General features: G+C 64.8%; 3 protein-coding genes across 4 annotated transcripts in view; 1 reads left to right on the forward strand and 2 right to left on the reverse strand.

The window, feature by feature from the left end:
- The window catches only part of LOC101872265 (phosphatidylserine synthase 2), a 35,677-nt gene extending 33,441 nt beyond the window's left edge, over positions 1–2,236 (reverse strand). Inside the window, exon 1 of one of the 2 annotated variants that reach the window (XM_034061509.1) lies at positions 1,658–2,236. In XM_034061509.1, the coding sequence (XP_033917400.1) occupies positions 1,658–2,220 (563 nt within the window). In that variant the 5' untranslated portion in view covers positions 2,221–2,236. Of the gene's footprint in view, positions 1–213; positions 250–1,657 lie in introns of those variants that run through there. The other variant, XM_034061510.1, reaches the window with a different exon arrangement.
- Positions 2,237–3,744: 1,508 nt separating this feature from the next.
- LOC117436078 (scavenger receptor cysteine-rich type 1 protein M130-like) lies at positions 3,745–10,787 on the reverse strand. The gene is made up of 14 exons (XM_034062139.1): positions 10,730–10,787; positions 9,383–9,581; positions 8,298–8,527; positions 7,891–8,208; positions 6,908–7,210; positions 6,515–6,829; positions 5,928–6,227; positions 5,543–5,851; positions 5,006–5,383; positions 4,794–4,928; positions 4,627–4,710; positions 4,419–4,502; positions 4,204–4,314; positions 3,745–4,065 (listed from the first exon to the last, which is right to left on the reverse strand). Exons 1-14 carry the CDS (start codon positions 10,785–10,787, stop codon positions 3,959–3,961), a joined length of 2,931 nt encoding a protein of 976 aa, XP_033918030.1. The 3' UTR covers positions 3,745–3,958.
- On the forward strand, positions 10,717–15,186 carry LOC101877868 (AH receptor-interacting protein). Its single transcript, XM_034061543.1, has 6 exons — positions 10,717–10,884; positions 11,543–11,722; positions 12,486–12,674; positions 13,991–14,167; positions 14,244–14,385; positions 14,465–15,186. Exons 1-6 carry the CDS (start codon positions 10,786–10,788, stop codon positions 14,668–14,670), a joined length of 993 nt encoding a protein of 330 aa, XP_033917434.1. The 5' UTR covers positions 10,717–10,785; the 3' UTR covers positions 14,671–15,186.
- Positions 15,187–15,273: the final 87 nt, after the last annotated feature.

Raw genomic sequence — 15,273 nt, forward strand, 5'->3', positions numbered from 1 at the left:
CCCTCGGGAGCTGGCAATGGGGAGCACTGGGAGCACTGGGACCTGCAGAACTGGTCATGGGCACATGAACCTCAGCTACAGCCCGAGGACAAACAGCAGGAAGGTGCAAGGAGGGCAGAGCACAGGACAAAGCCAGCACCAGGTGTTCTGAAGGCAGCACAAGGCACCAGGCAAGAGCCACCTGAGGCAGCAGGAAGGAAAGGAGCATTTTACCCATTTTCCATGTATAAGGAGGCTCCACTGGCAGGATCCAGGTATCCAGCAGCCTACATGTGCCAGCGCTACCGGTGCTCCAGGAGAGCTCTTCCCTCAGGACAAGGGTGTCCTCAGCTGCACCTCTGTAGGTCAGGCTTAGTGCAGAGCCCCCCTGACCCTGCAGCATCCGAGGGCTCCTGTGCAGTCTGGACCAGCCAGAACCAGCAGCTTCATGCAGACCAACAGCCTCAGCTCCACTGGTGCCCACAGGCAGGGAGGGAGCCAAGAGCCCTCCCCCTGCTGCTCCTTAATGTCAAACTGAGCCAAATCACATCAGCCTCAGCTCATGTTCCAACAGGGACCTCAGTGACAGCCTGGCCTCCTTAGGACGGAGGTTAACAGGCACAGGGAAGCTCTGCATGCATACATATGGGTGCTGAAGGGCATTTCTATAACAGCCCAGCAATAGGGGGGGGGGGTTTAGGAGCGGTTCTGCAGTACAAGCACATCCCCTCCTGCAAGGATGGGGTTTAACAAAGCACTGTTTTAACCCTGGCCTAGGAAACAGTCATGGCTTCTGCACTGGGCATGGCCCAGGACCATAGAGAGCCCCTGACCTGCAGGGTTTAGCAGAGCCTGAGCTCTCTACTGGGCTATAGGAAAGAATGGGACAGAAAAAGCTTCTCCTAAGGCTGAGGGAAGGGGGAGAAGAGGCTGGAGCCTAAATAAATGATCCCAGAACCAACCAGGCTGGGAAAGCCCTTCAATCCCATCCAGTCCAACCATCCCCAGCCCTGCCAAGGCCACCCCTAACCCATAGCACTGAGGGGGGTGAACCCTTGCAGGGCCGGTGCCTGCAGCCCTGCCCTGGGCAGCCTGTTCCAATTGCTGAGCACCCTGTGGGGCAGGAATTGTTCCTCAGCTCCATCTGAACCTGCCCTGGTGCAGCTCGAGGCTGTTTCCTCTTGTCCCATCCCTTGTTCCTTGGGAGCAGAGCTCAGCCCCTCCTGGCTCCATCCTCCTCTCAGTCACTCCTATGGAGCCATCAGGTCCCCCCTGAGCCTTCTCTTCTCCATCTGAACCCGCAGCTCCCTCAGCCCTTCCCCATCTCCTGTGCTCCAGGCCCTGCTCCAGCTCCATTGCCCCTCAAGGTCTCTGTCACGCAGGGACGATGCCCATAAGCCAACAAGGACCGAGCCCGGATCGCTCTGCGGTACCGAGAGCCCCAATGCACCCGGTGCGGAGCGAACCCCACCGGGAGCCGCGGGGGTTGCTCACGGTACCGGTACCGGTGCCACACGTTAACCAGGCCCGAGCAGCACCGGTCCCACCCTGCGCACAGCGGCAGCAACCGGACCCGCAGACAACGCGTGCGGCTGCCAACGGCCCCCCCCGGTACCGGAGGGGATGAACGGGGCTGACCGGGGCGGAGCCGCCGCACGGCACCGGGGCCGGTTCTTACCAGAAGAAGGTGTTGGTGCCATCGTCGAACACCTCGGACTCGGTGCTGCGGCGGAGGCCGGGGATGGAACCGGGACCGGAGCCGGGGTTGGAACCGGAGCCGGGGTTGGAACCGGAACCGGGGCTGGGACCGGAGCCGGGGTTGGAACCAGAACCGGAGCTGGAACCGGGACCGGAGCCGGGGCTGGAACCGGGACCGGAGCCGCGGTTGGAACCGGGACCGGAGCCGGGGTTGGAACCGGAGCCGGGGCTGGAACCGGGACCGGAGCCGCGGTTAGAACCGGGACCGGAGCCGGGGTTGGAACCGGAGCCGGGGCTGGAACCGGGACCGGAGCCGGGGCTGGAGCCAGGGCCGGGGTTGGAGCCGGAACCAGGACCGGAGCCGCGGTTGGAACCGGGACCAGAGCCGGAGCCAGGGCCGGGGTTGGAGCCGGGGCTGGGGTTGGAACCGGAACCGGGGATAGTACCGGGGTTAGGCCCGTTCCCGTTGTGCTGCAGGCTCCGCTCCTCCAACGCGGCCTTACCGGGGCCCTCACCGGGGCCGCGCCGCTCACTGCGCCTCATGGCGGCCCCGGGGCTGGCGGCGGGCGGGGCGGGGCACGCTCCCCGCGCGCGACCCCGCGCAGGCGCAGCTCGGTCCCGCGTGGGGGCGGGGCCAGGCGGGGCGTCTCCTGTTGCCGTGGTAACCGCCCCCCGCCCGGAGGCTGCTCCGCCCCTTGGGGAGCCGCCGGGTCCTAGTGCCCGGCCCCTGTGCTGGGCATAGAGCGTCCTGATGGATGGGATGGGGGAATGGGTTGGGTTGGAAGGGAGCTTAAAGCTCCTCCAACCCCAACCCCAACCCCTTCCACTCGAGCAGCTGCTCCAAGCCCCTGTGTCCAACCTGGCCTTGAGCACTGCCAGGGATGGGGCAGCCACAGCTTCTCTGGGCACCCTGTGCCAGCGCCTCAGCACCCTCACAGGGAACAGCTTCTGCCTTAGATCCAACCTGAGCTTCCCCTGTTTCAGTCTGAACCCATCACCCCTTGTCCTATCACTGCAGTCCCTAATGAAGAGTCCCTCTGCAGCATCCTTGTAGCCCCCTTCAGACACTGGAAGCTGCTCTGAGTTCTCCACACAGCCCCAGTGTCCTCAGCCTGGCTCCCTACAGGAGCTGCTCCAGCCCCTGAGCATCCTCATGTCCTCCTCTGGCCTTACCCCAACACCTCCATGTCCTTCTTATGCTGAGGACCCTGTCTCTGCACCCAGTGCTGCAGGGGGTTCTCCCCATAGCCCAGCAGAGGGGCAGGATCCCCTCCCTGAGCTGCTGCTCACGCTCTGGGGGTGCCCCCAGCACATGGGGGGGTTCTGGGCTCAAGCACTCACTGAAGCTGGGTCATGGGGAGCTGCTCCTCACCCAGCACCCCAAGTCCTTCCCATCAGGACCTCTCCAATCCCGGATCCTCTCCCCATAGGGTTCTCCCGGCTGGTCGGTGGTGACGGCAGCTGCTCGGGGCTGCTGGATGTGCTGCAGGACCTCACTGCCCTGCAGCAGCTGAAGCCTGGCCTGAGGGTCGGGTACCTCCTGGAGCAGGAGGCACCGCAGGCAGGGGCCATGACCAGGCTCCCCTTCCACCGTGGGGCCCTGCCGGGCAGGAGGGTCCCCCCCATGCTCCGGAGAGGAGCCCCCCTCTAGGACAGCCCTTGGAGCCAGCGCAGCCGTTCCCAGCCCAGTGCTTGGGGACCTGGGGGGAGCCTGCTCTGGGTCTGAGCCTGCCCCATGCATGGGGCACAGGGAGGAGGTGCTGCCTGCATCCTGCGTCCTGCATCCGCTGTGGTCAGGCAGGACCGGTCACATCCTTCCCTCTCCTGTTTCCCCATGTGTGGGGAATAGATCCATATAGATCTATATAGATCTATATAGACCCCATCTGTTGGTGGGAACACTCGTGTTGGTGTCGGCTGATGCCTAATAAAGGCACTGGGGCCCTTATTCCTTTCCACTGCTCTTCTCCCTGTCCCAGTCACACCCAGCTCCTGCCCCACATCCCGAAGGGATGGTTGATATCCATGGGAGCAAGGTACCAACCTGGAAGTGAGTCTCCAGCCACCTTTGGAGCTTTAATAGGGAAAACCATGGGAATTCACAGTGAAACTGAACCCAGATCCCTGCAGTGCTGCTGGCAGAGGGACACTGGAGCTGTTGTGCTGTGGTCCTGGGCATGGAGAGGTGACCTCCATAGCCAGGGCCACCCATCCTTGGGGTCAGAGCCCCAACACCCACACTTGTGTCCCTATGGCCTCGTGTGGTGTGACCACAGCATCCTCACAGCAATGTCCCCAAGGTGCCAACCTCAGCATCATCATAGCCTGTATCCCCTGGCGGCTGCTCTGGGGGGTCCCCTGTGCCTCCTGGGGGGGGCCGGCTCCAACCTTGGGGACAGCAGAGGCTGGTGCCTTAGTGGGAGCTGCTAAAACCCATGTGGGGTCTGCTGCAGCCCCATAGATTTGCTGCTGCTCCCCCAGCCATGAGCCCCCCAAGGCAGCTCTCCATGGGACAGGGACACTCACCTACAAGTGCCACCCCCTCGGGGGTGTCCCCAGTGCCAAGGAGCTCCTCTGGCACAGCCTCAGCATCATCGTAGCCATCGGGGGGTCCGTCCTCAGGCAGGGCAGGGGGGCCTGGGGCAGGGATGGGGAGGCCGTGGCATTAGGGGATCCTGTGCTCCCTTCGCTCCCCACTCCTAAGGGGGGTCCCTGCTGGGTTCCTGTCCCCATGTCCCTACCTGGGGCTGCGTTGGGGTCACTCTCCTCCACATCCCCTGCAGTGTAATAGGGCAACTTCGTATCTGAGCCCTCTGTTGGGGAGCCTGGTGGGGAGAGGATGCAGTGGGACAGGGGACACCAGCACGCCCAGTGCCACACCAGCATCACCCAGTGCTGCAGTGGGGCCATGGGGCAGAGCTGTCCCAGTATGGACACACATGCACCCACCTGGGCGACTGGGCACCTGCTGGTACTCCGGCACCACGGTGTAGTCCAGCTCCTCATAGACAGCATCGACGGCTTTGCCAGGCTCTGGAACAGCAGCAGCGCTCACCAGGGGCACCCAATGCCCACCCTCTGATCCACCCCATGGCAATGGGACCCCCGGCACCCACCTGGCCTCGCAGCCCAGGCTCGGTACCACTGCAGAGCCAGCCCAGCCAGCGCCAGGCACAGCAGCACCCCCAGCACCACGCTCAGCACCGTTGGCACCGTTGGCACTGCCAGCGGGGGGGTGGCAGTGGGGACATCTATGGGGACACGGGAGCGGGTGAGACGGGGACGCGCATCGCGGCCGGCCCGGCGCAAGGCTCAGCCCCATAGCTACCTGTGCACGCGCCCCCGTGCGGGCACGAGCTCCCCGGGGCCGGGGTGAGCGCGTCCTCGGCGCCGTCCTCAGCACACACCACATGCGCGTCCCCGCCGGGCGCGCACGGCTGCAGGCGCCAGGGAGCCGAGGGGCAGAGCCACAGGGAGCGCGCCCCGTCGGGGCAGCGCACCCAGGCCAGCCAAGCGGGGGCCGGCAGTGGGGCAGGGGCAGCGCCGAGGCTGCCCCCGTCCCCACAGCCCAGCTGCCTGCAGGCGGCCGCGGCCGTGGCCGGGCTGGTGCCGTCGGCGCACACGCGGCCCCATGTCCCGTTATGGAGCAGCTCCAGGTGCCCTCTGCAGCGGCCGCTGCCGCCCGTCAGCCGCAGGGAGAGGTGACCTGGGGGGGACAACGAGGGGCTCAGAGCACGGCTCCGTGTGCGCGCACCCCCCCCCCGCCCGTGCGGGTGCACGGCACTGACCGGAGCACACAGCACCGGCCCCACCGCCGCTCCGGGTGCGCGCACCCCCCCCCCCGATGCGGGTGCACGGCACTGACCGGAGCACACGGCACCGGCCCCGCCGCCGCTCCGGCAGCCGCTCTCCAACGGGGCTGGGCAATCCCAAAGGGAAGCCTCGGATCCGGTGCAGCCACCGGCTCCCGTCCACGGCGGAGCCGCTCCGGGCCCGAACCGATCGGAGCCGGAGGCCTCCAGCGCTGCCCCGCAGCGGAGCTGCCGGCACACGACGGTGGCGTCCGGGATGTCCCACCCGTCCTGGCACACGGGGCTCCAAGCGCCGTTCACGTAGAGCTCCACACGTCCCGCACAGCGACCGGGGCCCCCTGCCAGCCTCAGCCGCCGGCTGCCTGCGGGACACGGACGGGATGCACCGGGGCTGCTGCCTGCGGGGCCGGCACCCCCCGGCCCTACCGGGGCACTCACCGGAGCACACGACAACCAGAGCCTGCCTTGGAGCGACGGCTGTGACCGACCGGTTGCACTGCGCCAGAGCATCCTCGCTGCCCGCACACTGCACCTCCTGCAGCCCCATGGCGCTGGGGGCCGGTACCGGGTACACCCTCTCCGGTTCACCGCAGTCCAGCTCCCTGCAGGCCACGGAGCCGGTCTGGGGGTCCCGCAGCCCCGCGGACACAGCGGCCCAAGCGCCGGGGCTCGTGGTCACCTCCAGCCGCCCATCGCAGCGGGTCTGACCCTCCAGCAGCCGCAGGGAGTCGGTAACGCCTGAAGATGGAGCGGAGGAGCTGGGGCTGCCCCAGCCCGGGCAGTGCTCAAGGCCAGGTTGGACACAGGGGCTTGGAGCAGCTGCTCCATGGGAAGGGGTTGGGGTTGGAGGAGCTTTAAGGTCCCTCCCAACCCAAACCCTACCCTAAAGCACCGGCTGTACCACGGGGCTGCAGCACAGGGTCCTGGGGTGATGCTGGACCCCACCTCATCCCCCCTTCACCCCAAAGGACCCCCCATCCTCCATTCCAAGCCCCTTGAGCCTCTTCCCCCCGTTCCACCCTCACCTGAGCACTCGACGGCCGCCGCATGCCCTGGGGGGCAGCTCGGCTCCCCCAGCCCCACCACGGGGCACTCACTGGGGACCCGCTCGGTGCCGCTGCATCCGAAGGCATCCACCCGTAGGGTCCCATTGCCGCTGCCGAAGGAGCCTCCCGGGGGCACGGAGCTGGCAGAGCCGCAGCCGAGGTGGTGGCAGAGGACGTGGGCATCAGGCAGGTCCCAGGCGCTGGCACACAGGGACCCCCACGTCCCCCCCTCCATCACCTCCACCCGCCCGGCGCAGTGGGAGCTGTGGTTCACCAGTCGGAAGCCGCCGTAGGCTGAGGCACAAAGAGGGTTGGGGGGTGACAATGGTGCGGGGGGGACCCCAACACCCCCCACTGCCCCCCGGTGCTCACAGGAGCAGATGATGCTGGCCTGGCCGCTGCAGCCCTGGGTGCTCCGTGCCCGTCGCTTGCAGGCGCTGAGGAGGAGCTCGGTGCCAGTGCACTCGAATCCCGTGTCCCATTGAGGCTCAGATCCCATAGGGAACAGCCCTGGCCCGGCCACAGCCAGCACCGAACCGCAGCCCAGCTCCCGGCACACAACCCGGGCAGCGTTCAGGTCCACACCATCCTCACAGACACTGGTCCAGGCTCGGCCCTGCCGCACCTGCAGCAGCCCCGAGCAGCTGCCGTCACCACCGACCAGCCGGGAGAACCCTATGGGGAGAGGATCCGGGATCAGAGCAGCCCTGATGGGAAGGACTTGGGGTGCAGGTCCCCATGACCCAGCTTCAGTGAGTGCTTGAGCCCAGAACCCCCCCATGTGCTGGGCTGCACCCCCAGAGCGTGAGCAGCAGCTCAGGGAGGGGATCCTGCCCCTCTGCTGTGCTCTGGGGAGACCCCCCTGCAGCACTGGGTGCAGAGATGGGGTCCTCAGCGTAAGAAGGACATGGAGGTGTTGGGGTAAGGCAAGAGGAGGACATGAGGATGAGCAGGGGCTGGAGCAGCTCCTGTATGGAGCCAGGCTGAGGACATTGGGGCTGCATGGAGAGCTCAGAGCAGCTCCAGTGTCTGAAGGGGGCTACAAGGATGCTGGGGAGGGACTGTTCATTAGGGACTGTAGGGATAGGACAAGGGGTGATGGGTTCAGACTGAAACAGGAGATCCAGATTGGATGTAAGGAAGGAATCCTGCCCTGGGAGGGTGCTGAGGCGCTGGCACAGGGTGCCCAGAGAAGCTGTGGCTGCCCCATCCCTGGCAGTGCTCAAGGCCAGGTTGGACACAGGGGCTTGGAGCAGCTGCTCCATGGGAAGGGGTTGGAGCTGGAGGAGCTTTAAGCTTCCTTCCAACCCCAACCTGGGCTCTGTGCTGTGCCATCACCAGCTCCCGGTTCCTACCTTGGCAGACGACGCCGGTGTCGAAGTCATGGAGAGCACTGTAGGGCCCCCAGCCCCTCACCTCGCACTCCCAAAACGCCTTCTCATGCCCACGGCAGTTCACCAGCACCACATTGACGGGACCATCATCGCTGCCTGTTCTGCTGCCATCAATGTAGGCTTTGGTGGCCGAGCCGCAGCCCAGCTGCTGGCAAATCACCTCTGCATCCTCCATGGTCCATGTGTCATCCGCCACCGCACCCCATTGTCCCCGCAGCTTCACCTCCACCTTCCCGGCACAGGGACCGCTGCCTTCCACCAGCCTCAGCTCCAACGCGTCTGCACCATGGCACCGGCTCAGCCTCAGCCATAGCCATTGCTACGGCACATGGCGGCTGTGCCGGCACCACCGGCCTGCCCCGGCTCACCTGTGCAGGTCACCCCCACGTCCTGCTCGTGGCCGCAGTAGTGTTGGCCCCATCCGAAATGGGGACAATCCTGCAGCGTCTCCTCTTGGCCACGGCAGAAGAAGATGTGGAGCCAGATGCGGCCGGTGCCCTGCCCGAAGGGAGCGTACGGGGACGACGTGGCCGCGGTGCCGCAGCCGAGCTGCCGGCACACCACGGTGGCCCAATGGGCATCCCAGTCAAAGTCATAGCTGCAAACGGAGCCCCATTCACCCTCATGCTTCACCTCCACCCTCCCGGCACAGCGCCCACCACCCCCCACGAGGCGCAGCTCATGGGAGCCCTGTGTGGTGCTGAGCTCAGCCTGGGGCTCTGGGGTGCTCCATGGCTGCCCCACACTGAGCTGCACCCACAGCAGAACCCCCAGCACCATCACAGGCACCATCTCGCACACCCGGACCCCCCCCGTGGCGTGGGTTGGGTGATTTATAGGCAGTGCCGGAGCCAATGGAGGCAGCAGCACCTTCTGAGCCCGTTATCAGCTGGGTTATCTCCCATGTGGCGAGGCCCCAGCCTCCAATAACCTGCTCCGTGCCCAAATATGAGGCTCGGCTCCGCTTCTGGCGTCACACATCTCACCACGGGGGTTCGGAGCCCGGATGTCCCCAGTGTGAACCAGTAACTCCCCCCCGTCGCACCCAGCGCTGCAATGGGGTGCATGGACCCATCCGCTGTCCCCCCATGGCACTGACCCTGCTGTGGTGCTTGGCAAGAGCCCAATGGCAACAGGATTCACCCCAAAACCTACCCAACCCCCCACAGGGCCACCCTTAACATCAGCACAGAGCAAAGCCCCAAGCCCCCAGCACAGCAGCACCCATCCTTGGGGTGCTCCCCTCCATGGGGTGCCTGCAGACCCTGGGGTGGGAGCAGCCCCCCCGCGGTGCCTGCAGGTGGTGCCGGCAGCTGTGTAGGCAGGAAGGAGGTGGTTTCCCCCCCTCCAAGCAGGGACCCGATGTCGGCATCGACCACATGCAGCTCCCCAGCCACCTGCAGGGCTCCCGATAACGGGGCCCGGAGCGGAGCCGCAGCCGGGGGGGACCCACCTGGTGCAGGCAGCGGATGGAGCAGGAGCTGCCTCCAGGGCTTGGTGGAGGCCGGGGTTGACCTGGTGGACTCCATCAGTGCTGAACAGGGTTGGAGGCCATAGGGGGACATGGGGAGGGTGCGGAGGCAGCTTCCCATTGAGGAGGTGCTGATGCACAGGGACGGGCAAAGGCACCGATGTGGTGTAAGAGGGGTGACCTGCAGCAGACAGGAAACACGGGAGAGGCCATGATACAGGGTAACCAATGTACAGGGGGGTAATACAGAGGAATTGGACAAGGGGTTAAAGGAATTCCTTTGCTTAAACAAAAGTATTGTCTGTCCTAAGTACCTAAGGACCAATGCCAAGGCATTGATCACTGCTGGAGGGGGAGAAGCAGATGCTCAGCTCTACTGACAAGGGACAAAAGCAGATGTTTGGTTCTACTGATAAGCCAGGGAGAGGCAGACTGGGCACCAACCAGACCCTAAGGCCAGGTCTGAAGGTTAAAAGGTGTCAAGTTTAAGAAGAGGAAGACTCATTTACTTCATCCTGAGACCCCTGCCCATGACCAGAAGGGCACTGCGCAGGTGCAAAGGACCTTCCGGCTCATTGTAATACGAAGCAGGGATAGATACTATATATGTACGGGCGGATTGAGCAACCTCATGTCTGTGTATACCTTAAGAGAATGAATGTAAAGGGAGAACACCCCTGAGGTGTGCATGCTTTGGAGGAGCGATCCCCATGCACCTCAGCGCTGAATGAAACCTACCTGCTTTACACCTTTAACCAGTTGTGGGGTCTATCCGTGCATCAGCCCCTTGCAGCGGTGGCTGTGGCACCCGTGCAGGCCCGTTCCGAACGGCACAAACGGGCTGAACGCGGAACCGATCCGTTAGCGTGCGGGACAGCGGGCGCGCCAAGACGGAGCTGGCCCCGCCCACTCGGTGTCTGGCCACGCCCATCAGTGACTGCCCAGCGCGGGTGCCAAGAGCTGGCCCCGCCCACTCGGGGGGCTGGCCACGCCCATCATTGGCTGGCCAGCGCGGGTGCCAAGAGCTAGCCCCGCCCACTCGGGGGGTCTGGCCACGCCCATCACTGGCTGGCCGGCTTGGGTGCCAAGCGGAGATGGCCCCGCCCACTCGTGGTCAGGCCACGCCCATCAGTGGCTGGCCAGCTCTGGCGTCAAGCCGGATCTGGCCACGCCCACTCGGGGGGCTCTGATAAAGCCTATTGTTGGCTGGCCCCGCCCATTCGAAGTCTGACCACGCCCCTCAGTGACTGACCACGCCCCCTGCGCGCTCCCCCGCCCCCCGCAGCTCCCCCACATCGCCCCCCCCTCTCCACCAGGGGGCGCGTTCACGTCCGTCCGGAACGAGCCGAGCGGCGGCGGCCGAGGCTCGGTGCACGCACGGGCCCATGGCGCAGGACGTGGAACGGCTCCGGGCCGACGGGGTGGACAAGGAGCTGGTGCGGGAGGGCTCGGGGCCGCTGCCCGACTTCCGCGACGGCACCAAGGTCAGAGCGGCGCCGCCGCCCTCGGGGCTGGGGGGGGGGGGCGGGAAGAGGGGAGGAAGGGTGAGTGCGCATGCGCGGCCCCGTTGTGTTGCCATGGTGACGGCCGTGGCCTAGTGCGGCCTGCGGTCGATGCCGACATCGGGTCCCTGTTTGGAGGGGGGGAAACCACCTCCTTCCTGCCTGCACAGCTGCCGGCACCACCTGCAGGCACCGCGGGGGGGCTGCTCCCACCCCAGGGTCTGCAGGCACCCCATGGAGGGGAGCACCCCAAGGATGGGTGCTGCTGTGCTGGGGGCTTGGGGCTTTGCTCTGTGCTGATGTTAAGGGCGGCCCTGTGGGGGGTTGGGTAGGTTTTGGGGTGATTCCTGTTGCCATTGGGCTCTTGCCAAGCACCACAGCAGGGTCAGTGCTGTGGGGACAGCGGATGGGTCCATGCAGCCCATTGCAGTGCTGGGTGCTACGGGGGGGAGTTACTGGTTCACACTGGGGACATCCGGGCTCCGAACCCCCGTGTTGAGGTGTGTGACGCCAGAAGCGGAGCCGAGCCTCATATGTGGGCACGGAGCAGGTTATTGGAGGCCGGGGCCTCGCCACATGGGAGATAACCCAGCTGATAACGGGCTCTAAAGCTGCTGCCGCCTCTCCCTACCTCCGTCAGGCCACTTTCCACTACCGGACGCTGCGGTGCGGGGATGAGGGGCAGCCGCTGGACTGCAGCCGGGAGCAGGGCAAGCCCATGGAGCTGATCGCGGGCAAGAAGTTCAAGCTGCCGGTGTGGGAGGCGGCGCTGCGCACCATGAGGCCTGGCGAGCGGGCACGCTTCCGCTGCGACGCCAAGGTGGGGAGGGGGCGTGGCTTGGGGCGTCTGGGGGGCGTGATTAGATCACAGGGGGCGTGGCTTGGGGCGTATGGGGGGCGTGGTTAGGCAAATGGGGCGGGGTTTAGTGAAGGGGCGTAGTCAGACCTCAGGGGGCGGGGTTTGGTGAGGGGGCGTGGCCAGTGCTGCGCCACCACGTGGTGGAGTGGACCTGCTGTGCCTCGGGGTCGATGGTCCCGTTCCTCCCCATCCCATTCCCAGCGCATTCCCGGCCCTGCATCACCTCTCCCGTTACTTCCCATCCCATTCCTGGTGTATTCCCGGTCCCGCACCACCTCTCCCGTTCCTCCCCATCCCATTCCCATATTGTTCCCATTCCTCCCCATCCCATTCCCAGCGCATTCCCGGCCCCGCACCACCTCTCCCGTTCCTCCCCATCCCATTCCGGGATTGTTTCCGTTCCTCCCCATCCCATTCCCAGCATGTTCCCGACCCCACACTACCTCTCCCGTTCCTCCCCATCTCATTCCCGGGTTGTTCCTGTTCCCCCCCATCCCATTCCCATCCCATTCCCGGCCCTGCACCACCTCTCCCATTCCTCCCCATCCCATTCCCAGCCCCGCACCACCTCTCCCGTTCCTCCCATCCCATTCCCAGTGCATTCCTGGCCCCGCACCACCTCTCCCGTTCCCCCCCATCCCATTCCAGGATTGTCCCTGTTCCTCCCCATCCCATTCCCATCCCATTCCCATCCCCACACCACCTCTCCCTTCTTACCCCGCAGCACGTGGTGCTGTACCCCATGGTGGCCAAGAGCCTGCGGAACATCGCGGCAGGGAAGGACCCCCTGGAAGGGCAGCAGCACCGCTGCAGCATGGCCCAGCTGCACACCCACTGCTCCTTGGGGTACCCCGACCTCGATGAGCTCCAGAAGAACCCCCAGCCCCTCATCTTCGACATTGAATTGCTCAAGGTGAGGTACACGCTTATGGGGGGGCCACTGGTACCCACTTGTGGGGGGCAACCAGCACCCACTTGTGGGGGGCAACCAGCACCCGCTTGTAAGGGTCCACCAGCACCCACTTGTGGGGGGGCCACCGGCACCCACTTGTGGGGAGCCACCAGCACCCACTTGTGGGGTGGCCACCAGCACCCACTTGTAGGGGGCCACCAGCACCCACTTGTAGGGGGCCACCAGCACCCACTTGTGGGGTGGCCACCAGCACCCACTTGTGGGGGGGCCACCAGCACCCACTTGTGGGGAGCCACCAGCACCCACTTGTAGGGAGCCACCAGCACCCACTTGTGGGGGGGCACCAGCACCCACTTGTAGGGGGCAACCAGCACCCACTTGTAGGGGGCCACCAGCAGCCACTTGTAGGGAGCCACCAGCACCCACTTGTGGGGAGCCACCAGCACCCACTTGTAGGGGGCCACCAGCAGCCACTTGTAGGGAGCCACCAGCACCCACTTGTGGGGAGCCACTAGCACCCACTTGTAGGGAGCCACCAGCACCCACTTGTAGGGAGCCACCAGCACCCACTTGTGGGGGGCCACCAGCACCCACTTGTAGGGGGCAACCAGCACCCACTTGTAGGGAGCCACCAGCACCCACTTGTGGGGGGCCACCAGCACCCACTTGTGGGGGGGCCACCAGCACCCACTTGTGGGGGGGCCACCAGCACCCACTTGTGGGGGGGCCACCAGCACCCACTTGTGGGGGCCACCAGCATCCACTTGTGGGGAGCCACCAGCACCCACTTGTGGGGAGCCACCAGCACCCACTTGTGGGGGGCCACCAGCACCCACTTGTAGGGGGCAACCAGCACCCACTTGTGGGGGAGCCACCAGCACCCACTTGTAGGGGGCCACCAGCACCCACTTGTGGGGGGGCCACTGGCACCCACTTGTAGGGAGCCACCAGCACCCACTTGTGGGGGGCCACTGGCACCCACTTGTGGGGGGGGCACCAGCACCCACTTGTGGGGGAGCCACCAGCACCCACTTGTGGGGGAGCCACCAGCACCCACTTGTAGGTGGCCACCAGCACCCACTTGTGGGGGGCACCAGCACCCACTTGTGGGGGGGCCACCAGCACCCACTTGTGGGGTGCCACCAGCACCCACTTGTGGGGGGCCACCAGCACCCACTTGTGGGGTGGCCACCAGCACCCACTTGTAGGGGGCCACCAGCACCCACTTGTGGGGAGCCACCAGCAGCACTGTCCCCCAGTGCAGGCTGCGGGCAGGATGGTGCTGGGGCTCTGCCCTCATACTGGGGTGCTGTCAGGTGGAGCCCCCCGGCTCCTACCAGCAGGACCCATGGGCCATGACAGATGAGGAGAAGCTGCAGGCTGTGCCCCAGATCCATAAGGAAGGCAATGAGCTGTACCGGCAGGGCAAGGTGCAGGAGGCAGCTGCCAAGTACTACGATGCCATCGCCTGCCTCAAGAACCTGCAGATGAAGGTGGGTCTCCCATATCCCTCCTGGATGTCACAATGGAGCTTCCATTGACTGTCCCTGTTCTTATCCCATGCTCCAGGAGCAGCCTGGATCTCCAGACTGGATCGAGCTGGACCAGAAGATCACCCCCCTGCTGTTAAACTACTGCCAGTGCAAGCTGCAGTGTGAGGAGTACTACGAGGTGCTGGATCACTGCTCTTCCATTCTCAACAAGTACGAGGGTAAGGAGCCATGGGTGAGGTGTGAACCAGCACATCCCCTTCCCCCTGCTCCATTAACCCCACATCCCTCACCCCATAGACAACGTCAAAGCCTATTTCAAGCGGGCCAAGGCTCACGCTGCGGTGTGGAACGTGGCAGAGGCACAGGCTGACTTTGCCAAGGTGCTGGCCCTGGACCCCTCACTGCGCCCGGTGGTCTCCAAGCAGCTCAAGAGCCTGGAAGCTCGACTGCGAGAGAAGGATGCTGAGGACAAGATCCGCTTCAAGGGCATCTTCTCCCAGTAAAGCCCTTGCCAAGAGCCCACAGGTTCCTTTAGGTATTCCACATGTGGAATGTTCATTGATGTTATTAATGTTTAATACAAATCTTACTTATCTGAGTCAGGCAGAGGGGCCCTGGACCCCCCCGTGGCCCAGCAGTGCACTTAGGCGCAGTATTAAGCAGCCTAAAGCCATGGCAGCACGCAGGGGATGATGTGCTCACCGCCACGCCAGGAATGCCATGTGGGGTGACACAAGCTCAAGCCAGCTGCGCTCTGCTGCATCATTTTAGCCTTCCTTTGATGGGTTTAGGCTTTACAAGCTGGTGCTAAGCCTCAGCCCCAGCTCTGCCCCCTTTGTGCCTGTGGATCCTGTGTTGTCACGTCCCAAGGCTGCTGCTATCATCCCAAGCCATCATCGTGTCAGCGTCCTAAATACTTTATATAGGATAAGTGCTTGTTCCTGCTTATCTGTATCTAGATATCACACTATTTGTGCTGTGCCAAAATGAAGTAAAGCTATAGCCACAGGTCATGGGTACTTAGGAAAGTCACTGTTAAGGGGTAAACCAAAGCTGCAGGGCAGGGGGATGCAGCCTCCAAGCCCTTGCCCTGGGGCCTGCAGACT

The sequence above is a fragment of the Melopsittacus undulatus genome, chromosome 4, assembly GCF_012275295.1.
Source record: "Melopsittacus undulatus isolate bMelUnd1 chromosome 4, bMelUnd1.mat.Z, whole genome shotgun sequence".
NCBI classification, from domain to species: domain Eukaryota; kingdom Metazoa; phylum Chordata; class Aves; order Psittaciformes; family Psittaculidae; genus Melopsittacus; species Melopsittacus undulatus.

What these genes read in the sequence shown, in the direction of transcription:
- LOC101877868 (XM_034061543.1), top strand. Translation starts at nt 10,786, where the DNA reads ATGGCGCAGGACGTGGAACGGCTCCGGGCCGACGGGGTGGACAAGGAG. An exon ending in GCTTCCGCTGCGACGCCAAG is followed by an intron (nt 11,723 to 12,485) that starts GTGGGGAGGGGG and finishes CTTACCCCGCAG; the next exon opens with CACGTGGTGCTGTACCCCAT. An exon ending in CATTCTCAACAAGTACGAGG is followed by an intron (nt 14,386 to 14,464) that starts GTAAGGAGCCAT and finishes CTCACCCCATAG; the next exon opens with ACAACGTCAAAGCCTATTTC.
- LOC117436078 (XM_034062139.1), bottom strand. Translation starts at nt 10,787, where the DNA reads ATGGGCCCGTGCGTGCACCGAGCCTCGGCCGCCGCCGCTCGGCTCGTT. An exon ending in TCTGGTTGTCGTGTGCTCCG is followed by an intron (nt 5,852 to 5,927) that starts GTGAGTGCCCCG and finishes CGTGTCCCGCAG; the next exon opens with GCAGCCGGCGGCTGAGGCTG. An exon ending in GCACGGGGGCGCGTGCACAG is followed by an intron (nt 4,929 to 5,005) that starts GTAGCTATGGGG and finishes GTGTCCCCATAG; the next exon opens with ATGTCCCCACTGCCACCCCC.